The sequence below is a fragment of the Diadema antillarum genome, unplaced genomic scaffold (genome assembly GCF_040938485.1).
Source record: "Diadema antillarum isolate AM-2024a unplaced genomic scaffold, OU_Dant_1.0 seq00000441_RagTag, whole genome shotgun sequence".
NCBI classification, from domain to species: domain Eukaryota; kingdom Metazoa; phylum Echinodermata; class Echinoidea; order Diadematoida; family Diadematidae; genus Diadema; species Diadema antillarum.
Genome location: NW_027271416.1, coordinates 341458 through 367069, shown reverse-complemented (window position 1 = coordinate 367069; position 25612 = coordinate 341458). Strand labels below are relative to the sequence as shown.

The 25612-nt window shown below is 39.8% G+C and overlaps 1 protein-coding gene across 1 annotated transcript; it reads right to left on the bottom strand.

The window, feature by feature from the left end:
- Positions 1 to 7879: 7879 nt before the first annotated feature.
- LOC139732612 (uncharacterized protein KIAA2013 homolog) lies at positions 7880 to 24909 on the bottom strand. The gene is made up of 2 exons (XM_071643469.1): positions 24630 to 24909; positions 7880 to 10013 (listed from the first exon to the last, which is right to left on the bottom strand). The coding sequence occupies exon 2, from the start codon at positions 9858 to 9860 to the stop codon at positions 7989 to 7991; it is 1872 nt and encodes a 623-aa protein (XP_071499570.1). The 5' UTR covers positions 9861 to 10013; positions 24630 to 24909; the 3' UTR covers positions 7880 to 7988.
- Positions 24910 to 25612: the final 703 nt, after the last annotated feature.

The following is a 25612-nucleotide window of genomic DNA, read 5'->3' as shown; positions in this document are numbered from 1 at the left end:
AGTCAAAGGTCAAAATTCTGTGTACAAGTTTTGAAGCCCTCACCTAGTGCCATCACAAAAAGCAAACGGAATCGAAATCGGGTTAGAAATGGCGAAGGAGTAGCATTTTGTAGCAAAATGTACAATACAGGTCAAAAATCAAGGTCAAAGAAGTCAAAGGTCAAAATTCTGTGTACAACTTTTGAAGCCCTCACCTAGTGCCATCACATAAAGCAGATGGAATCGAAATCGGGTTAGAAATGGCGAAGGAGTAGCATTTTGTAGCCATGCAATGTACAATATAGGTCAAAAATCAAGGTCAAAGGTCAAAGAAGTCAAAGGTCAAAACTCTGTGTACAAGTTTTGAAGCCCTCACCTAGTGCCATCACAAAAAGCAAACGGAATCGAAATCGGGTTAGTAATGGCGAAGGAGTAGCATTTTGTAGCAAAATGTACAATACAGGTCAAAAATTAAGGTCAAATGTCAAAGAAGTCAAAGGTCAAAATTCTGTGTACAACTTTTGAAGCCCTCACCTAGTGCCATCACATAAAGCAAACGGAATCGAAATCGGGTTAGAAATGGCGAAGGAGTAGCATTTTGTAGCCATGCAATGTACATTAGGTCAAAAATCAAGGTCAAAGGTCAAAGAAGTCAAAGGTCAAAATTCTGTGTACAACTTTTGAAGCCCTCACCTAGTGCCATCACATAAAGCAGACGGAATCGAAATCGGGTTAGAAATGGCGAAGGAGTAGCATTTTGTAGCCATGCAATGTACATTATAGGTCAAAAATCACGGTCAAAGGTCAAAGAAGTCAAAGGTCAAAATTCTGTGTAGAAGTTTTGAAGCCCTCAACTAGTGCCATCACATAAAGCAAACGGAATCGAAATCGGGTTAGAAATGGCGAAGGAGTAGCATTTTGTAGCAAAATGTACAATATAGGTCAAAGGTCAAGGTCAAAGGTCACAACTGAAATTCTGTGTAGAAGTTTCAAAGCTCCCATGTAGTGCTCTCATATAAAGCAAACAGAATCAAAATCGGCTCATAAATGACAGAGAAGTAGCAAATTGAACATTTTGATCACACACGGACGCACACACGGACACACGGACGGACACATGGACGGACACACATACGTACGGAGCCCATTTCATAGTCCCCTGCTCGAACTCGTTCGGCGGGGACAAAAATGAAACACACACACACACACAAAACCAAGAAATCGCAGCATGACCACACTTTGAACCATATGGGACTGCCCACAGAATAGCTTGCTACAAAACTATTACATTTCGAGCTGATTCTTGTTTAATTGCAATATCTATCATTACATACCTGCGATGTTTTGTTAAAGGTTGAGTAGTATGAATTTTCTAATCTTCTTTACTACTCTGGATGATGCAAGAATCAGTTGGATCAAAATGCTACAATTTTCTAGCAATTTCTTATTTTCCATTCTAGCATACAAGTCATGATCAGTACATACAGTACTTGTGTACCAGGTAAACCATGTATTGTATATCTTCTTTCGGTTGTGACTAGTAAGAAGTTGTTTATTGCTTTGTTTTCATTCCTGATTTCCCCTATATATCAATATTGCTTTATTTTTATTCCTGATTTCCCCTATACATCAATATTGCTTTGTTTTCATTCCTGATTTCCCCTATCAATATCTGGATGGAGCAATTGGTTTCTACCCACAACTGCATTTTCAGGATCAAATCAAATGTAAAAGATAAGCAAATCTACTCTAAGTTTGTTGCACTGTTAACTACAAGTGGTATATAGGTCGAAAGATAACAACTTTCTTCAATCTGAAAGAAGCACCACTGTGTAAGCTACACAGAACACAATAACATCATAATAGAAGCGAACATCAACATGACAAAGCACACCTTTCTACCCTAACCACCCCTTTTTGACTCCTCACATCCACTTCAGCCGAGAACTTCACTTCATTATATATAGAGTCAGCTTGGGGGTTGATGTTCACAAGTGTACGGGAACGAGGCGCTCCGTTTGCTCCTTCCGTAGACCTACTTTCCCCCACTCAAGAATCACTCCAACTACAGACAAGGAACTACTCCACATACATATGCCAAAGAAACAACAGGTAAACATCCCACATATGCGACAAAAATAAGCAAGACACTTGTACTTCATCTTTCAGAGTTAATCCCTTTATTGTAAATGCTTCCTGACCACCTTTAAGTAAAAACTGAAATAGATTTGTCAACTCATTGAAAACGAGAGTGAGAGAGTCATACAGTTATGTAGAGCCAAAATGATTCATGCAAACTCTGGCTCTAGGTATGGCACTGGAAAAATCAATACCTTGTGTTGTGTGTGTGTGTGTGTGTTGTGTGTGTGTGTGTGTTAGTGTGTGCTTCAGTTCCAGTTTCTGCTTTCTAGGGGAAAAAAACACCCCAGACAAACTACAACCTGTCCTCGTACAACACCTATAATAGACTTTGTTTCATATACATTGTACTATATCCTTTAAAAGGATCCACCCTGGGTAATGAACCAACTCATGTATGAATCTTACAGTCTGCGACACTTACTAACAGCAATGTGAACACACGTGTGATTAACATGTGCAAATCATGAACGCTTGTGGTCTGTCTGGCCCTATAACTAGCACAATGAAAAATGAATAACATTATATGCACAATGTTGCTTTGGAAGAAAGAAAATATTCAGAAAAAAAAATCAAAGTCAGATACACATTCTCTAAAGTGGCTGACTCTGAAGTTTATTCATCATAATCAAAGTGGTACTAATCAGGGAACAAAATACTGAGTACTCTGTGCAAATATTGGTGTTTTCAAACTGGTTAATCTGCAAAAACCACAGGCACAGGAAGTGAGAAATAAAAATACAACAAAAGAAAAGAAACATTGCACTACATGCAGGCAATGGTGTTTTTTTTTTTGTTTGTTTTTTCAGGCTAAAAGGACTGGTAATCACACCTGTGCTGAGCTGATGGGTAAAAAACACAAATTGCCCACAGTAGATATCCAGTGACAGGTTTCCATGGTTACGAGAGAGCCTCTTTGCATTTCCTGGAGGCAAATGCATGAAAGATACAAACGAAGGGAAAGCCAGGGGATCACTTGTAAATTGATTCATACATTAGAAGTCCTCACTGTCATGCCAATTCTATATCAATGTCTCTTTGCATTCCCTAAGCACTTACTGATTTTCATTGCATCTGTGAGGGGGAAAAAAATAAAACAATAGTACAAACATGTTTAACTACTACAAGAACTGCCATGTAAAACAATTCACTTTGCACATTACAGACAATCGTGTACAAATAAAGAAGTCCACTATTTCTAGTCATAATAGACCACAAAATGAAACACACACATTGCTGTTCTGGCCAGTCCTCTCACAAAAGTTAATTATCATGGCAAAACAATTCTCACAAAATAATGCAACTCTCCTTGTATATACAGACAACATATCATGTAGGATTTCTTGCACAAAGAAACTGTGTTTCATATTTTTGCAAACATGCAAGCACATCTAGTGGGGGAACCACAGTTAGTCTTATCAATATTTCTGTGCCATTGTTTTCAAAACAAACATACATACTTCTACCAAATGTATGTGTATGTACAGCTTGATGCACCAGTGTTATGCTAATGCTAAACAATTCATTAAGAATGAATTCTAAGCAGAGTGTGTGGTGGATACCACATGAAAAGGATTATGTCATGATAAACAAATTACATGTATACATCTACTACCACTACCGTATATGTATACTACAATCACTGGAGGCTTACTCCATCACAAAAGATAAAAAGAAGTAAAACATTGTAGAACTCTGAATTTCTTACAGCTGGTTAGATACAGTCTAATACAGGAAGACAAATTACCTAAAGCACAACATTTCATTAAAAAAAGAATCCAGCATCCGCTGTAATGCTTGTGAAAAATGTCAAGCCTTTGGTGTGTTTAGATTCCTTCCAGAATCTTGTCATCATAATATCTTCTAACACATACACCATACCACATTTCCTACACTGTTGTGAAGATATACTCTGTCAAGTAAATCACTTACCTTTTTCTTTGTTTTCTTTGTTTTTTTTTTAATTTGTAATACATCTCAATCTTGGGCAGAATCTCATTGGAGTTAACATCTAATACAAAACAATTTTCCCCCAATTTTCTCAACTAAAATGTTGATGACTTCCAAAAATGTGACGTATATATGTATATTTTGGTCTCAAAAAGAAAGTTACTATCTTCAGAAAGTTTCTAAAGATAGTCTTTAAAAAATCTAATTGACACCTTTCATGAAGCACATCCTGGGAAAAAAATTCTAAATTCTAAATTAAAAAAAGAAGAAGAATAGTCTGGACCTTCAATAACATGACACATTTCTGTGTGAAACCACAGTGCCTGGATAAATTGCCCCAACAGAAACTGACAACCACGGATTGTCTTAATGTCCTTAACAATAGCAACGATAAAAATAAATTACTAGGTACTCTCAAGACTGAATTATCGGTACTGCAAAACCAGAAATTTTCGTGTGCATGAAACTTTTGCAAACTTTGCGAGGAATAAAGATTTGTGAAAGTAAAATGCACAGGAAGGGTTTTGTTTTTTCTACGCAATGCTTGAATGCCAGTGGCCAATTGTGAAAGTTTTATGCTGCAAAACAGTCTTGCTTTAATTTTTGAAAGTTGCATGCTGCAAATATAATTCTGGTTTTACATTACACATATTTATCTGTCCCTGCCTGTTTAACTCTTTCTTTTGCACTCGGGCCAAGACATTTACAGCATGTGAGGCACCATAGAAAAGGCAATGAGGGTGGATTGGGATACAGTGTGGCACAATGTGCCATAACCAGCAGCCAATAATCATTACACATATTTCAGATACATCAATGGGATTCATTTCAGGTGTAGTATCATCACAGCAATAATAAAAATATGCATTCTTTTGTCTTCTTTACACCAAATATCATGCAAGATTGATTGATTTCTAGAGACATCGAATATACATGTATTAAAAAAATTTCTGTGAAAAAAAAAGAAACAAAAATCAGCGTTCTGTGAGCCTATTTTACTTGCACCTGTACATAACATGCTTTCTTCTGGTATCACAGAGTGTCAATCTAATGAGGATTTGGGACATAGAAAGGTCTTGGAAAAGGTGCAAAACAACATCTGGGATTTTTCTTTGTTTTAAAGGAATATTTTCTTTATTGAAAAAACAACTTCTTGATGATAAGTGTGAACTCTGTGCAAATGTCCCTGCAAGTTTTCTTGGATGATCTGCACTTTGCACTAATTATCATTTTCTCATGAACAAAATGATACACATATAGCTACAGGAATAATGTTCTAATTATGCTGTCATTAGCTTTCAGCAATACCACCATTCCATGCAAAGACGTTCCATTTCAACTCTGAGTCATCAGTTTGGCATCACATTCAACAAAAAACTGGGTAAATTGAATGGTATTTATGCAATGTTGATACAAATCCCATTCTACTATAGCCTCCTTGTCAACCAACTCTCCTAAATCATGTAAGCCGATGCAAGCCCCTTTTTTTCTCTTTTGTTTAGACCATGTTTATCAGATGCACCTAGTTTGAGCAAGAAAGTCCTTAATAGAGGACAATTCATCTCAAAATGACTACAGTAGTTTAACTATATATAGTGCAAAGCTGTACAGATGCCATTTGAACAAATAGGCAAAATTCCAGTGTATTGTGGGTTCCTTCACGCAAAAATAATTTCTTATTGTAGTAAAATGTAAAACTAACCTTCATTCTCATCTTTTTGATTTTCAAATAGGCCTACAGTGCACTCCTGTTTCACAAACATGGTTATAACAAAACTCTTATTACAATGAAGTAAGAATTCAGGTTTCTAATATCGTTATCTACAAGTATATCTTCCTTGTTTGGCTTTAACAAAATTTTGGTATAAGAATGAAAACAGGTGGTCCCGATAACTTTGTTATATCAGGAGTCCCCTGTATTGAAATTTGAGCTATGAAGGGCATTGCTACAATGTAGTGTAGCAACACAAAAACCTTAAAGCTTCAATCTGGGAAAGGGACCTCTATTATTATTTTTTTTATTATCTTTTATTATTCTTTATTTATTTATTTTTTTATTTTATTTTATTATTATCATTATTTATTATTATTATTATTATCATTATTATTATTATTATTATTTTTTTTTTTTGGGGGGGGGTTGAAATTATACAGTTCATCCTTTAGTCTACACACGACTCCCAAGTAGTTACTCCACCCTAACTGGTAACAGTTTTATCAATCCCATGATCAAAAGGCACTATTTTTGTTTTTTACCAGGCTTGTTGTAACTGCTGCCATATGTGGATTTGGTTGATAGTGTTTCTAAAATATGAATGTGACTCATGAACGCCATGCACTTCCATGACATTCATCATTTGAGATAAAAAAAAAACAGCACATGGCACTTATAAAGATACAATGCTTATTGTAATGCTGTAATCTTGTTTGGCTCTCATGGTTTCTTTGGATTCTGTCAATACATAATCTTATAAACATACATGTGATCAATAAACTTGAATTGATTTTATCTATATCATAAGGTCACAAACATCCTCTCAGAGTTGTGAATGAGCATGACAAATAGGCATAGAAAGGGGGAATAATATCCAGCCCACACAGTTTGAACAAACATCTAAAACACACTACAATCTACATTTATTATTGTAGATTTCTATACATCACACATTTCATGACTATACTATTTCATGTATTGGAACTTGTATCAAGAATATCATGCAAGTGTTTTATTTTGTGATTGAAAGCCACATTGATGAAATGAGAGAAAAAGTTTCATCACTTTTAAAGAGAAAAATTATTGACTGAGTACCTTGAATACAATGCAATGCATTCGTATTACATAAGGAAATATTTCTGTGAGTTGTTGATTTCCCGAATATCAGTTGTGAAAATAAAGCATCGTGAAAAACACTTTATACAGCAGTCATCAAACAGTGGAAATCAACATCTCATGACACCGCAAAAATAGAATTTAGAAGAAGTAATGCAAAAAAAACCCAAAAAAACAAAAACTAGAACTATCACTCAATGTGATTAATACCCCCACCTTTACTTTGTATGCTATCTATTGAAAAAAAAAAATGACCCTGGCAATGTATTGTTGAACACTGAATAATATTTTGCTCACTGATAGTCATATGTGCCCTATAGGCTCCATGACCATAAAGCATTGGTATTCTTCAATGTTTGCAAATTACTACTCAGAATGTGTGTAGCACACCCAACAAAACTTTCATCCTTTTTAATGTAAATTAGAATGATATGACAACTTTCACATGAAACAGCTTTTCTGTTGGGAAAATTCACTGGTTGAGGATTTTAGATATGACCTCCTGCCCACACTGCTGAAGGGAAATACACATAGTTTCAAATGATAAATAAACACTCCAGGGGGCAGTTTCACAAAGAATTTAAGTCAATCTCAAATTGTAAGATCAACTTAAAAGTATGGCAGGCTGTGTGTGACTTCAATAATATTCTGACTTTCACGTATGAATGGAAATTTTGGAAACTTGGTTTTTTTTATACATACTGTACATACATTACTTTTAAAAATAAACGAAGGGACAAAGGATTTTTTTTCTGTACATTTTGATAACAATTTCAAGTGGATTCTGAAGACATTTGATAAAACTGAAAAGAGAAACCAACGGCATACCATGATTTTAAGTTGATCTTTAAGTTCGACTTAAATCTTCGTGAAACACCCCCTACCCCCCCCCCCCACCCCCAAGGATCATTAAGATAATTTATATAGATATGACACTGAAAGGGGGGGGGGGGGGGGTGGGGGGGACCCAAACCACTAAAAACCAAAAATCTACATTCCACAGGCTATATGATGTCAGCTGACAATTTCCTCCATCCGGTCTCACAGTGGTATGACACAGGAAAAATTGTTAACAAAACAAACAAAAAAGTCACGGCTTTGCATTAAACTTGGACTTAGGCCAGTTTGTGGGACTATCCCGACAATACTCATTCCAAATCATCTTAAAGAGGATGAAGTGAAAGCAGATTATGAGACTGATAAGCACCACCCAGACCAGCATTGGCACCTGAAACCCATGGTGGTCCTCGCCAGTCTTGGCAGGAATCTCATCCAGCCAGCGCAGCTTCTTGAAGTGGATAATGTGCTGGAGATATTCAAGGTGCTTGCGGTCATGCGACACATACAGGAACGGAGTCTGGGGCTCTGTCCACTTCAAGTCCAGTTTCTGGTCCTTCTCTGTGAGTTGCAACGCCTGAAGACACCCAGATCCACAGGCAAAAAGAGGGCGCGCCCGCTCCTCCTGGTTCTGGGAGTGGCTCACCCGCATGGTGACCTTCTGGTTCTCAGCTGGGCCAGAAGGATCAATATTTATTTGCAGGTAGGATGAATTGTACAGAATGTTTTGAAAAAGGAATCGGCCCTTGAGTTGAGCTGGGTCGGCGTGAAATGAAAGCTCTTTGTCAGTGAACTGTGCTGAGAAGATACTGAGAAGCATGGCCTGTGTCACACCAGTCACCCCAGCTGAGAGCAGGGAGCTGCAGCCGTGCTTGTACAGCGTGTGCATCCAGTGGGAGACAAGATCCTGGAGTTCTTGGGCCTTCTCAACTTGCTTCCACAGCTCAGCGTTGTTGAATGTCGGTTGTCCATTGAAGCAGGACTGTGGTCGCTGCAAGGCACTCACTAAGCCCTTCTTTTCCTGTGCACCAAGACCAGGTACTAGGAGTGGGGCCTTCACAGATGACATCATGTAGAAAAATGTCGCTGTGACAAGTTCTGTCGTCAAATGCGGGACATTGGGAGACTCCTCAGAGCTCAGCAAGGGTTCCACAAGCAGCTTGCTATTCCACATGCTATTTGACCATACACTGAGATGCTCATCCAGAATGTCTCTAAAATCTAGATGTAACAAGGAGAACAGCTCCTCTTCTGTTTTATCTGTCAGGCTTGCCAACACATCAGTGTCAGCATGTATGTCTAATACAGGCTCAGAGAAGCGAGTGACAGTGATGGTTTCCTTAGAGTACCTAGAGTTTGGCTGTATCTCCACCCTCTTATCAAAGTCAGTAGCCACAATGACCAATGCCACATAGTGCTGTCCTTGTGTGTCTCGCACATAGGGTGCTGGAAACTTTCCAGTTGATATGACATAACTGATGGACTTTCCATTGACTTCAAATATTTCATTACTTGTTCCTGAGCCCTTCCAATGGCTGGGCCCATTCCTGGAAACCAAGAGAGTAACAGGCACAGATGCTGTGTTCTCCACTTCCACTTCTTGGTACAAGATGGCCTCCCGAGTTCTATGTGCGAATGTGGTTACTTTGACTTGGACACAAGAATCTTGCACATAATAGCACTGTATGTGTTCCACCATGCCCTTCCTGTAATTGACTATTGTTGCCCGCTGGTCAGTGTAGCCATCTATTTTGACACGAAGCAGAGGGCGATAGGGGGCATCAGCCACCCATGAGTCTCCTCGTAGGTGAAGGTTGTACGGTTTGGTGTGGTCAACTATGAACTCCAGGTAGCCATTGCCCACAAGTGGCAGCACTTTGGGCTGGTCAGGGTCACGTCCTGCATGGAGTATCGTGGCACCCGATGGACCATACTCTTTCTCTATCTGGGTCACTATGGTGCCCAGGCACTCCATGGTCACCTGTGTGGTCTTGCCATGGTGGATGACCAGGGGCCCAATGTAGCCAAAGACCACCAAGATGAGGATTGCAGCAAGGCAGACCTTCCTCCACTTGAAGGCTGGGAGGGACCCAGTCAGCTGGCTGAAGCGACCCTGGAGCCACATGGGAACACTCTTGATGGTATGCTACCTAAGCATGGCGCCCCAGTTGAAACAAACTTCCTTCTTGCACTGTGGAGAGGATCTGATGCGGAGATGTGCCCTTGCTGACGATGACTTTAGAATACACAGCTGACGCAGAGCTCTCACAAGGTATACCTGAGTAGGTTGACAAAGAGAAATACAGAAGAAGATCTTTTAAGAATGACCAACAGTACAGGGATTCTTCAACTCTTTGTTTCATATATAATTAGATTACAGATTTTTTTTTTTTATCATTGTTTCTCCCTTTTCAACACCATATGTGTACTTAAAAAAGTACAATGTGTACTGGTGAATCAAAGTACAACATGGTCCTAAAATATAAATTTCCTATTAAAACAATCAAAATGCACTACAAATATTTTCTTGGTCTTTCTAGGAGCTCTGTGTGAAAGGAAGAGATAGCCCACAAAACTTCGAACAATTTCTTAAATAAACATGAATCTTAATTTAGTATGCATTCTAGTGCTATTTTATTTGTCGATAGTGCTTGGTGTCCATAGTATCAAATATTACCAAAGTTTAGTTATCTCTTTGTTTTGAAAGCCCAAGGTCTGTTTCTTCTCTTAATGCTGGATTTAGTCAAATCTATTCATCTTCTTTCTTGTAATACCACCTTTGTTTAATCTTAAAGGGAAGGTAAACCCAAATAACAATGTGGATTGAGTGAAAGCAGCAACATTAGTAAAACACATCAGTGAAAGTTTGAGGAAAATCGGACAATCGATGCAAAAGTTATGAGTTTTTAAAGTTTTGGTGTTGGAACCGCTGGATGAGGAGACTACTAGAGGTTATGACGTATGAGAGGACAACAATACAAAGAAAATATAAAGGAAACTCAACAAAATTTCATTTTTCTAGCATTATGAAAGAACACTTGATTTATTAAAAACCGCTTTCAGAAAGCAGGGGGAATAATTGTTACCCTTAATGTATGTCAGTATCAAGTTGACGGACTTTGTAATTTTCATGAAAAATGGATTTTTGTAGAATTTTCTTTATATTTTCTTTATATTCTTGTCCACTCATACGTCATAACTTCTAGTAGTCTCCTCATCCAGCTGTCCCAACACCAAAACTTTAAAAATTCATAACTTTTGCATCGATTGTCCGATTTTCTTCAAACTTTCACTGATGCGTTCTACTAATGTTGCTGCTTTCACTCAATCCACATTGCTTTTAGGGTTTATCTTCCCTTTAAGGATAATTCTGATGTTACACACAGCCTTGGGGTTGGACCAAGAGTAATTAATGAATGTTACCCTCATGCTGATGAGAAACCATAAATATAGAAGAACATCTCACATGGGATCTTTTCGATATTCACTGCAAAGGAAAATAATTTGTATTTTATAAAATGGGTAAAAGAAATGATATACAGTTGAACCTCTCGTATCCGGACAAGTCGCGACCGGGGCTCATCCGGATAAGGGATTTGGCCGGATACGGGAGACTCAATGCTTATACATGTACATAACATACAAATGTACTGATGTAGCCCACTGTAGTACCACATGATACTGCAACCTTTTCATTGTTACATTTGGGGATGTTTGGGGATGTTGAAATGTCTGAAGGTAAGCAATATGGAAGGAAATTTGATGTAATGTATGTTTATCATGTTGGAAGTAATATGTAATTCATGTGTGTTTGGGTAGGAGTTGTCAAGGAGATGGGAATCCCCCTTTCCTCCCGTAATTATTAAAAAAAAAATCACGGCGAGATTGCGTCCGTATAATAGAGAGATCCGGATAAAGGGAGGCCGGATAACAGAGGTTCAACTGTACTAGCAAGTGCAAAAACTACAAAATACATGTCGCTTCTTCTTGTATGCTGTAAGTGCATGTTATACTTTTAGTGTCCGAAAATACATGAAGGCCAGTTTTACTGTACAAGTAATGTATCAAAGCAAATAATAATAATAATAATAATAATAATAAGTGGGGTCAAGTTTGACTCAATTTCATCTCTATCATCTCTTCAACATCCAGCTGTATCACATTGATTCAGTACATAACAATATTGATTTTTAAAAAATACCACACCTGAGTTTGTAACAACGGATATATTTCATATAAAATCTAAAATCTGCGCTAAAATCTCTCTCGTATGGTAAAAATAAACATAAACTCTAATACAGCCAGGTAAAGTACATATGTACTGATACATAACACCTTGGTTAAAGGATAATGAACCACACATGCAATATGGCAACCCATTTTCTGCTGCATGTGTTTTCCCATCATTACTCGAGGTAATCTAATCATGTGGAACAGCGTGCTGTGTTGGAACCATTTGCTGATTATTCAGTAGCTTGGGGGCATACCACAAGATGTGGGCATAATTTTCTGAAGTCTGTGCATGGAACAAACAGTGAAGTGGAACCTTTTCACTTCCATGACCAGTGACTCTCTCATCATACATGGGATCTCTACTATATTACTGAGGGACTGAGTGTTTCTACCATAACCTAGAGGGGATGGCAGGTACACTTTACTTATACAGCTGTACAGACAGTACACACACATTGTATTAAACAATTATTCAGCTGGACTCACTGGGACTCAAACCTCAGTTTCAGGCACAAACCCTTGTTGGTTGTAAAGGAGTCTGCATGTGCCAAGACTACTACATGCACCACTGGCACTGCAGCCTCTCCCAGAAGCTACATTTTAAAAACAAGAGACCCGCGGGTCTAGCGCTCACCTGAGTATCGCAAGTTCACCTTTCACGCAGTCACTGATCTAAATTATTCACAGCTTTACCAAAATTTGACCAGGCATTCTCAAGTAGAAGATGAAAATGTACAATAAGGGCCCAATTTTTTTAAGATTCCTTAATTTGGGGGGATTGGGGCCCCCTGGAGCCCTCTGGGTGGGGCATGGTGCCCATTTTGATAAATTGAGATCCTGACCCCCTAGGGATGCTACCTGCCAAGTTTGACAAAAATCCATCATGAGGTTTTCAGGAAGAAGATGAAAATGTACAATTCAGGCCCCCATTTGGACCCTTCCAACCACCACCCCCCCCCCCCCCCTACCCAAGAGGGGCACCCCTGGATCTCCTATGAACAAACTTGAAACTACAGTCATTAATGTACTCACTCATAGTATTATCTCAGCTCTATATATAACTTCTGATTCTAGAGAAGATTTATAAAGATTCCTTCATTTGGGGGATTTGGGACCCCTGGGGGCCCCCTGGGTGGGGCATGGTGCCCATTTTAACAAATTGAGATCCTAACCCCCTAGGGATGCTACCTGCCAAGTTTGGTGAAAATAGGTCATGGGGTTCTCAAGAAGAAGATAAAAATGTACAATTTAGGCCCCATTAGGACCCCTCCTCACCCCCTCCCCTGGGTCCCAAGGGGGAAACCCCTGATTCTGCCATGAACAAACTTGAAACTACAGTCATCAATGTACTAACTCATAGTATTAACTTAGCTCTATCACTTCTGGTTCTAGAGAAGAAGATTTTTGCAGATATTCCTTAATTTTGGGGGGTTTGGGCCCCCTTGGCACCCCCTGGGTGGGGCATGGTGCCCATTTTCACAAATTGATTTCCTAACCCCCTAGGGATGCTACCTACCAAGTTTGGTGAAAATCGGTCTTGGGGTTTTCAAGAAGAAGATGAAAATGTAAAAAGTTTACGCACGACGCACGACGGACGACGGACGACGCACGACGCACGACGGACGCCGGACGAAGGGCGATCGCAATAGCTCACTTGAGCCTTTGGCTCAGGTGAGCTAAAAACTAAGTGTTCATAGCAGACTTTTTTTGAATAGAATATGTCATGTTATTAGTCCATTCAGTGTATATACATGTACGTGTACTTCATTTTAATAAATTCTTGCCTTTACTTGTTTGCTGTTAGAGCTATTATATATATATTTTTAATATGTATACTTATATTTGTTGTAAAGTAAAGATTGTTGATACTCAAATGTATTTCTTCCATGCCCCTGAAGGAGCGGTTCAAGATATAAAAATCACTGTATCACTGTAGGGAGGTGGACCACCTCCCTGCTACAACGCAGGGCCTATCCACTACTTGTTGTAGGAGAGTGCCAGTGGTGCACGTAATAATCTTGGCGGAGACTCCTTTACGAACAACAAGGGTTTGTGGCTGCAAACTACTCGAACCTAGCCTCTCAATTTTGATGTAGACATGACATCCATCCAACCACCCTTTTGCCCTTTACAAGAGGTGAAGTGGGATTGTAATCATGCATGTCTTGTGACTCTCCTACTCATGGGACCCTCATTGAATGTCTCACCCAAGAAGCTGAGTAATATATTGTCTCCTTGCGAAGTGGCTGACATGCCCGCTCTGATCATTTACCTGATGGGTTTACATGGAAAGCAAAGCCAGCACCTCTATAGTCTTCAAATAATGATCAGATATAATGCATGATCTCCTATGCCAAACTCATCTGCCCCTTGATGTGTATTGGCAGTATCAAAATTACTGTTTAATAACATACAAAGTCATTGGTCAAACAAACAATTCAACACCCTGCTAACACTGTCAATGAAAATGAAATTTTCTAAACTTCATACATTAAGTTAAATAGAATCAAATAACACTATACATCACTCTCTTTTCTTGCATGTGAATTATTAGCAGTTACCACTATAATCAGCAATACAGATAAACAGAGTTCATATTGTAAAACACAATATTTTTGCGGCATGAAATTTTCGCAAGTTGCCTCTAACATTCAATGCGTATGGTGTAGACAACAACTTTCACATGCATTTTAATTTCGCGAATCTTGGCTCCCGTGAAATTCGCAAACTCCCATTAAAATGCACGCCAGCATTCCTCGTTATACAGTATTATGTCACTCAATATCATTATGACAATGTGTGAAATTCAACAAAGCTATTGACTCTGGCATTGTAGTGTACATGTACTCTATCTTCTTTTTTCCCCCTTAGTTACATTGTACCTGAATTACCTATGATGATGCCCACTAAGTCAAAGACTTGAGGAAGGCCATATTGAGCAGCATAGAAATAAAGTTGATGATTTGCCAATTATTTGTAGAATTAAAGACAAATTTTTCACTCCATGTGTATGTACACAAAACATCGACATGCAACAGGAAGTCTAATCATATTAATTAGAATAATATGTGCATACTGTAAAATGAGGAATTGTTTGCATGCATTTTAATTTCATGAAGTTCAGGAGAGCCAAGATTTGCATAATCAAATTGCATGTGAAAGTTCTTGTCTACATTGTGCGCATTGAATGCTAGAGGCAACTCACGAAAATTTCATGCTGCGAAGAAGGCCGTCGGCTCCAATTCGCGAAAATTTCTTGCCGCGAAATTATCGTGTTTTACAGTATTTTGTTACACTGACAGTCAAACAGCACCGTAACTGGCCTGATATAAGCTGTAGCAAAGTCTTGAAGTCTGACACATATCAAGAGTATGACAGGATATTACCAGTTTGATGATGTCACCTGGTGATGACCCTTTGTCACATTTAGAGTTTGAGTCATACTTGTCATATCACGACAAGCTAGAAAACCACAACCAATGTTAGATTAAACAAATAAACGTCTGTGATTACTGCCTGTTACAAGTACAGTGTAGACGGTAGAGGTTTGAGTGGGATTTCATGCAGCATTGAACCTACCCATTGAACACACCCAGAGCCTTTAATATGTTTCCAGGGAAACCTGCAAGTCAGGGAGACAGTAAGGGGCAGGATTAGCAAAGTAGAGAGCCCATTTCCCCCCGCCTTCCCCTCCCCCCCCCCCCCAAAAAAAAAAAACAAAAACAAAAACAAAAATCCCTGCAAGCAACTCTGTTGGCTGAAAAGCCTGGACACAAGCACAACTAGCATACAGTGGTTCTTTATGATTGTTTTTTTTTTCCCAAAGGACTCGCGGTAAAGCGTTCTCTCGTACCTCTTTAGTGTAACTGTGTATTGTAACACAATGGAACTGAGGGCATGAGCTTGTACCATCAGGGGGAGTCCTTTATAGTAAGTTTTTTTTTTTTTCTGACAATGGTTGACAACTTGCCAAATGCAAATCCAAATGAAAACAATTTTGTAAGTTCCTATAGGCAGCAGTTCACTAGCGCATGTACAATGTACTTTACTATGGTTGTCGCTCTGAAGCTAAAACAGGTGTTAAATCATGAGAGCAGGGAGGTGGGAAGAGAGAATTGTGGCTGATCTCCCCGGTGACACAACACTTGCTCCGGTTTTATTTTCTCCAAGGACTTAAGAGTTAGTGCTGGGGTTGTGATAGGGTTTTACAAATTGTGTAGGTTTAGTTTGATGTGAGGATTAGGATCGGGGTTAGGGTTATGTTTGTGGGTAGAATCTACGTTTGCCTTAGCATGCAGGCATTTTGTGGGAGCAATTGTCGCAGGAGCAAATGTCATGGAACCGATCTCCCCACTACTCAAAATACACAAACTGTAGAATATAGAATGTCTGTTAATGCACACAGGCACACACACACACACACACACACACACACACAAATAATAATACCTATAAACAGACAGAGAAAATAATTATTGCATCTAGGAAGTATACAAGGAAGCAATTCAAATTTAATATTTCAACCATATGCACAAGATATATTTTTATTGGTATTTTTGTAGGCAAGTATAAATGCACTTAAACACATACAGAGTTTGATGAATAACAGCACCTGCATGTAATGCAGATAAAGTCAAGCATCTGCAACACACACATACTTGTAGCATCTTGGTGTGAATAGAAATCTACCGGTAATTATGGCAGATTGAAAGAGATAGTCATGGGATCACAGATTTTCCATCATTTTATGATTTACAACATTACATGCACTTTTAAGCATTTTTTGTTTGTTTTTTGGTGGTGTGCATCCCCATCACGATGCATAAGAAACATGAAAAATAAGTAAAAAAATAACAAGAAACTAGAGAAGCACTCTGAGAGTGCAGACCTCTGCCAAGCAGCTTACAACTACGTGTACTTCTACGACTGATCTTGTTCTTCCATGAAGGTCAGTGACTTCCACCCATGGATACGAATGCATGCTGAAAATTGCCTGATTTCCCAATATACCGTAGAAGCCTTTTCTTACGTCATCAACGTCCAGCTGTGCGGCGCCTCACCCTAGCAGAAACTAGAGCACACACTTTGGTGAGCATATGCAAACCTCAAAAATGCGCAGCTTGAACTCCCAAGTTCATTGACCCTACCTGCCAAAAAATTGAAAATCCCTCAAAAATATAATACAGATTCCTGGATCACTATACCAAAATTTAATCATCTGTTCCTCATACAACTCACAAAGTTGTGAATGAATTTTAATGAAACTTGCAGGAAAAGTTGATAATGACACAGGGAGCATATAGTGGTAGTGGTAGTAATCCGGAAATTTTTATGGAATTATAAAGGATTTTTTATCTTTTGGCATACAAGGTCAACAATCTTGGAAGATCAAGCTGCACATCCTGGAGGTTTACATACGCACACTAAAGCGCAGGCTCTGCTCAGGCAAGGCACTGCGCAGCTGGAAACTGATGAGGTAAACAATGAAGCTTTTATATCAGGAAATTGCATGCGTGTATGAGTGGAAATCAATGGTGGTTATGAGTTGCCTGCTTGGCAAGGGTCTGCGCTCTCCGAGTGCTTTTCTAGTTTAACAAGCTTTTCCTTTGTGGCAAAATTTCTCTGTGCTTTTATCATACACTCTCCTTATGAAAATGAGAAAAGAGAATCACTGACATCCAGTCTTGTCATAATATTGATAACTTACAGAAAAACTGATGTATCTTGCCAGATTACAACTCTTAAACTCTTATTATGTTTGAGAGTTCCAAGTGTTATTAGTGACATATCTGAGGTACAGGGAGTAAATATCAGATGGTTAAAAAAAAAAATCATACAAGAAAATAAGCCTATGAAAATTGTACAACTGAATGGAGTGAAGTGGAGCATTTGCCATCTTTTATGTAATATGCCATGATACAGCAACCGTCAATATAATAATCAATAATTAGACAAATTTGTATTGCGCAGCTACTATGTAAATATACTCTGCTGCGCTGTGATGTAACAGAGCTCCTAACATTGTTACTGATTAGACACACAAACAAAAAAATAGGTAACAAATTAATCAAAGGCTTCTGAAAAAAGGTAAAGTCTTCAACAAAGATTTGAAGACAGCAAGTGATGGGGCCTTCCTCATTTTCTCCTGAAGGTAATTTATTCCAAAGTTTTGGAGCAGCACAACTGAAGGCATAATCCCCCAAAATTACTTTCGTTTTTAAGTGAGGTTGCTTTAGAAGCAACTTATCATGTGTACTTTGCAAATTATGAGAATATGAATGTGATTCCATTGATATCAATTCTGATGAATAACCATGTGCTTGACCATGCAGTACCTTTTAACAAGTAACATTTTAATACAATTCTCTGTCTTCCTGGCAACCAATGCAACTTCATCAAATCATAAATCAAACCTTCATTTATTATCAATAAACTTTAATTTCCCCTTCCCTTTTGCCATGCTATTTTCTGTCTCCTTATCATTGTACAGATAATTTTCAGAAAAATGGAAATCTGGGGATCTTCTTTTTAATTACTTTAATGTGATGGATAAATGTAGTAACATGCTAAACTTTATGCACCTATTTCTACGAAATTTGATGTATTTAACTTGTTTTTTCATGGTTAACTAAGCTGTATCAAAATGATGCCATGGTTGAGGCAAAAACAATGGCCATTTATGTTCACTCATAGGTTCGCATAGGTAAATTATGTATGCACCTTGGTCTGAGAAAAAAAATCCCAAATTGGCAAAATTTATACCATGCAGTATACCACCACATCAGAAGATGGCCTCATGCTTTCTGATTCTCTCGCATCATGTTGCTAATCAGCACGTACACTGTAACTGTAGACTTCATATATTTTCCAGAAGCTCTATGCCCATGTCTTTTGCACTGATCCAAATAATCCTGACTGGCTAGAAGTTTCATTGAGGTTGGAGGTTTTTGCCTACATGTAGAAGCCATACAATCAAGGATAATCAAGCTCACCATCTCATAAAATATGTTCCACTGGCGAGTCCCAGGATGTTTTCTACTAGACTAATGCACTTGTCAATTGTTGTCCCGATCCCTGTTTACCTGGGTATGGCCGAGACTTGCATTGAGAATGCATTTTTAAAATGTTAATTATCTGGCCAAGTCCCTGTCAAGTTCCACGCAGAACATCAGTATCTTTGCACAGAATTCCCCAGCTGAGTGTCTGACAGGCTGGGCAATATGAACTTAAAATCCCAGGGCAAGTGCCGACTCTCAATAGCGGAGCATTTCTTTGCAACCTTGTAAAATCCTTGTCCAGTGAACAGTGAAATATATCCTTTTTCAGTTTGTAGAATACATCAAGCATTCTGGAATTTCTACAATCCAAAGTATTTTATGCTTCTGTCAGTCCATGTACGTCAGATCAAACAGCCTAGGGAAGAGGTACTCAGATAAATTTGGTTCCAGTGGGTGTACGACGTCGCTGAAGCCAGCAAGCCCTTACCAGGCCATTTTAAAGGGTGATTTTAGAACACTATTGTAAGTATACATGGAGCTATAAACCATGATGTAGCCAGAGGCATTATGCTTTCAGGTTGTCCATCCTTTTGTCAGCAATCAATTTTGTGGACAGTGTAACTAAAAAACTATTGGAGATAACCTCATGAAAGTATGTTGTGCTAGTATACCTGGCATACAATGTATGTATGTGTGAGTGAACAAAGTTGTGCCTTTCAACTTTTGGAAGCACAAGCTCAAGGTCAAGACTCAAAGGTAAAATTACAAGGTCACATTTTTACAATTTCACTACCTCTCCCATACCATTCAACTAAATTCTCCTTCTCAAAAACATAGCTGAACTTGACTTGTGACTTGCGGCAATGCATGGGCGGCCAGCTGAGAGCCACGGGCATAAAGCTGAATTACTACACCAGTTTAATACACATTTCATGTCTCGATCTAGTTTGTGCCATCTTGTTGTTGTTATCCTTCCCATAAGGCAGTATTGCATGACTTGATCTGTGTAGCCATGTAGTGTGACCTACCGGTAATACATGCAACTTGCTGATTCACCGCAAATTCCCGCAGCCTCTCATCATCCCACAGCGCTGCCTACAAAGATGGATCTATCAGTAGGGGTTAGAATTCTATACTTTTGGGGAATGGCTAATTACAATGCAGGGGACAAAAGTTTGCGGTGATGCGTGGTGAAACATCGGCAGTCACAAACATGATACAAACAATACTACATTCAGGAGCAAGCTAAATCAACTGGGAACTATTGGTAGCTTCTAACCCTTTCACTGTGCCACCAACACAGCGCACCCCCGTCCAGTTGGCCCTAACTGCGTCCAGCCCAAACATGAAGCGTTCTGGCTCCCACAGTACAACTGTGTAATCAGTTTGGGAAATCCACTCATGATGGGGGCTCCTGCTCATAAGGTACTCTCCACCCTATGAGCACCCCTGGAGTGCTGAGGCCCTCGGCCCACGATGCTCTGAGGTCTCTTCTTCACTTCTCATCCATCTCACATCTGACACATAAACTGCCACAAACTTGCATGATTTTTTTGTTACGCACACTTATGTCCACAATCAATGCCAAAAAGAGAAAAAAAAAATTGCCTGTTCGTTTTGGCAAAAATTGAATTTTTATTAACCAATGTGCAGCCACCCACCAAAGCACAGGCGCCTGTGGGTTCGCCCAATGCAGGGCTGCCACACCTACATTGTATAAGCCTGATCTGACTCAAAATTTTCGGTGCTTTTTTTTTTTTTTTTTTGGCTCTCACCTCTCCACGTACAAATCAGCTCCGTAAAACTCAAAGTCTGACATCACTTCACAAATATTTGTAAAGAGAAAAATAAATCAGAACTAACCTGATCTTGTGCATTCTAAATTAAATCTATTCCACACTGATAGAGTAGGTGGGTACTTAAATTTGTCAGCAAAACTATCCCTTTCTAGGTATTACAGGTTCACTTTCCTTGTGAATTCCGCCATTCATCAGCCTTTTGCTGTCTTTCATTCAAGTGCAGACAGACAGCACACAAGCCATGCAATAAAATGCTATGTACAGAAATCTCCTCCTGTGCATGCACAAGCTCGCTCTTATCTGACGGTTTGTATGACTTGCGCAGTGTCTGCTCCGGATGCCATGGGATGCTTACATGAAAGGAACCCAGAGGCTGGCAGACGGCAGAATTTACAAAGAAATTGAACCTGTAATACCTTCAAAAGTGTAGCAAACAAAAGCTGCTGAAAATTGCTTATCAAATAGTGACAAGCCAATGGAATAAAATGGAGTCAAAAGGGGCCCGAGCTTTTACTTAAATTCTTTGCACTTATTCCTATTGTACACCTTCCAATATAAATTCACAGTTTATATTTCTGGTGCTATACATTGTACTTGAGCTTCATCTGCTGGCAAGCAAAGAACAAAACAAAACAAAACAAAACAAAAAATAATTTTCTGTTCGGGTCTACAGACTGTAGGCAATTGTGCACTTTACGGTCCTATATTATCAGTACCTCATTCCCCATATGCCAAAAAAGGTGATATCCCATGAACCACTGTGCACTGAGCAGCTAGCGAGCTTCTCTTGTTGTATATGGGATGCCGTTTGACATTGTGATAAGGTTACTAAAAGCTCGCCTCACTCACTGCACTTCTAGCTGCGTAGCTGACACATCGAACACTGTGCGATCGCAAAATTGCGTGCCTTTCCTCTTCACTGCAGGATTATCAAGCTATGCATTTGTAATGTTATATCACAGAAAACTGTCATGATCATGGCACAAAATGTGAGAAAGCTGGCAGTAAGTCTGTGAAACAATAGCTTTCATCCTGGCTAGCCACAAGTTATGTGAGTCTTTTTATGCCTCCGTCCTCCATTCCGACCCCATCACAAATCGCGCAAACCACCCACGCGGGCAAGGCTTTTGTGTGTGATACACAGCCCTGTCACTGTACACAAGTGCGGACGTGCTTTGCACCATGTTGCACGGTATCTGGTCGCAGCCAATCAGGCGAGTAAATCTGTAACTGCATGGACCATGATATACATTGTAAACACAACAAACGGACGAATCGGGATAAAATTTTGGATTTTTTTTATTTTCATTATTTCACCAAATAATTTTGCCAAGGCAGTGGACAGAATGTCCTCTGCGAAAGGTTAATAATTGATCCCCTACTTGAGATAATAACACAGCGTCCATTCATTTAAAATCATGATGAAGGATGAAAGTTTACCACTGATTGCGTTCTGTTGTGTGCCAATGCCCAGCACCCTGTTCGTCTCTTCTCAATCATGCCGCGCAGGGAAGGGCATTAGAGCAACCATGTGCAATGTGGTGTACTGTAAGTGCTTTCATTAGGCTGCGTTCACATAGAAGTATTCGGTATTCGGTATTCGGTATTCGGTATTCAGTATTCGGTATTCGCTATTCGAGCACCGTATACACCATCACCTGCACCGTCAACTCACCATCCCATGCAGTGAGGACTTCTTCCTCCTACATCCCAGCAAATCTTATTAACAATTTCCAAACTGCATCAGAGTGTCAGTCTACATGCTTATTTTTGCTAAAGGGCAAATCCAGACCAAAAGTGTCATTATTTCATAAACGAGAGACGGTATAGGCCTACGCTGCAAGAAAATCGAACAAGTTCGATTCCCACTTTGCTATACTTTCCACAGCTATTCGGTACTTTCGAATAGTACCCTCCTATGTCAGTTCGGGAAACCCACTCACAAGGGGGGCCCCTCCTTATAAGTAACCCGTCCCCCTTATAAGTAACCCCGTCCCCCTTATAAGTAACCCCCGGGGCACCCCTTATAAGGAGTCTCCACGCTTTTTTGCAATGCAACGCGAAAATGAAAGGACTGCGGCAATTCGCTTGATTATGTCCATAAAGCTTCACAAGTTTCCTAGTTACTCACAAAATTTGAGCAAAATCGGTTCGAGGCATCATATCTAAAATCATGGATTTAAATGCGATGTCAAACGACCCATGCGAATGCTGAAATGCGAGCGATTACTGGCGTGAGTGTCGCCAGGCGCGGCGGTGCGGCAATGCTTGAGTGCAGACGTGGCGCCTGAGTACGAAAGCTTTCGTACTTGGTCGCCACGTCTGCACTCAAGCATTGCCGCACCGCCGCGCCTGGCGACACTCACGCCAGTAATCGCTCGCATTTCAGCATTCGCATGGGTCGTTTGACATCGCATTTAAATCCATGATTTTAGATATGATGCCTCGAACCGATTTTGCTCAAATTTCGTGAGTAACTAGGAAACTTGTGAAGCTTTATGGACATAATCAAGCGAATTGCCGCAGTCCTTTCATTTTCGCGTTGCATTGCAAAAAAGCGTGGAGACTCCTTATAAGGGGTGCCCCGGGGGTTACTTATAAGGGGGACAGGGTTACTTATAAGGGGGACGGGTTACTTATAAGGAGGGGCCCCCCTTGTGAGTGGGTTTCCCGAACTGATGTGAACCGGTGTGAGGAAATCTTATCGTTCGATTCAAGCTATTCGCGTGCCCTCGAAAAACGAGCCCGAATACCCGAATAGTATACTTCTATGTGAACGCAGCCTTACGCACACTCACGTTGACACATGCACACACTGCATCCCAACACAAAATCTCACACACATGCACACAGCACAGCACAGTACCACGAGTACCGGAACACATGCTGTCGAACCCGCTATGCCTGACCTTGAGCTGAGGTAGGCCTACACTAGACCTCTACTTGAATTCGCACGCACTGCTCGATTAGGGTAAAATCTCACACTGAGAACCAGGGTCGTAAAGTGCACAATTGCCGGGGCGGCCTACATTTTCAGGGTTTACCTAACTGCGACAGCCGCCACACGCAGTGTGGCGGCTGCGCCGTGCTCCCATGAAAGATCTTCATGTTGAACAAACGGGTGCCTTTGCGGCGCTATATTTCCTTAATTTTTCAACAGAAACTACTAGGAATACTTACATGGGTCGATGAAACCTAAATGACTATCATCGGCGACTGTTTGATGCATTTCATTGCTTGTGATGCACAAAAAAGTCAAAATGATGTCTTATAAGCAGCTCACCGATGTTCACAGAATTCACAATCACTTGCACAAGCGCACAGAATACTTGAACTACAATAAGCGAAACTGCGGGGAAGCCGCCAGGACCGCGCCTGGCGGCGCGGTCTCCGGGGCTAGGGTTTACCATAAATTTACACTAGTTGTGCGATGGGTAAACTCGGCCTAGCTGGTAAACTCGGCCACTTGTAATGAGCGCGCTGGGGGCCAAGTTTACCTGCTAGGCCGAGTTTCCCCATCCTACACTGTAGGTACAACAGGCTGACAAGCCAATTTTTTTTCTAGTTCCGAACCCCCGTCCCCCACCCCCTTTCCCGGTTGCCAGCCAACTCTGTTCCTCTTATCTCTAATCAAGTCTAACGTTACTAATGTCTAGTTTTCCAACCTAAATTAAAATGTTCTACATAACTTCTAACGTTAGTCTAGTCTAAATTGTCGTGAGTGTTAGTCGCAATCATTAGACGTCTACTAACTCCTAGTAGTCTAAATTTAGTTATTTACATCACTGTAAAACTACACGTGTTGTAAGCTAATCCTGTCTAGACCTAGTAATTTACTGTTTCTACTGTTCGTTGATCGCTTACCCGTCTCGTGTTCCCCGCGATTTTACTTTGTGTTGTTTTCAACACAATCACAAAAGGCTTTAATTAGAGGTTGTTCATTCAGGAAGGGGCCGGGTTTTCTTGGTGTCGTCAGGAAATTCTCAGCTGAGCTGATCAGTGGGTGATTGTCGTGCGTGTAACAAGAGTCTAACGAGTTAGTTCTCAACATACAGGTACAGATCTAGGACTTGACTCGACTGAACGTAAGCCACGGCCACATCACACCTGCTGCAGCTCAGCTACCAAACTACTCGTTTGCATGTTTAATTGTTTATGGATTAATCTATTACTGTAGCGAGATTGTGTACCTCAGCTCTGTATGGCGCTATGCAGATATGTGCGGTATGGAGTACGAGTAAAATGTGTTCCCTGTGAGTGGCTGTAGCTAGCTGTACGAAACCACCAGCAGAGAGAGTACGGTATCTATGGGGCGCCAAGTGTCGCATGGTCTATTTCGTTACGATATCAGTCATTTTGTCGATTCGAAATGTTCATTTCGTTATACGAAATAACTGTACATGTATTTCGTTATAAAATATTGTCATATCGTTACGAAATGGCCATTTCGTTACGCATTTCGTTGCAGAATACTAGTAGTCATTTCGTTGATGAAATGACTTCATTTTGTCACTTATGAATATATGGTCATTTCATTATGAAATGGCAATATTTCATCAGTAAAGTGATAGTATTTAGTTACTATGACATATGGTCATTTCATAATGAAATGGCGATATTTCATCATTTAAGTGATACACTTTCGTTACGGAATGGACATTTTTATCTTTATTGAATTGTTCAATTTGTGACGCAAAATAGTAATTTCGTTAAGAAATGTACATTTCATCATTGAAATGATATTCTTCTCCTTTATAAGTACAGTCCACCATCGGGTGTATAGTCGTACTATTTGGCAGGTCTAGTGTGGTGTATGTACAGTGACAAAAAAAAAAGTTCCTACATCT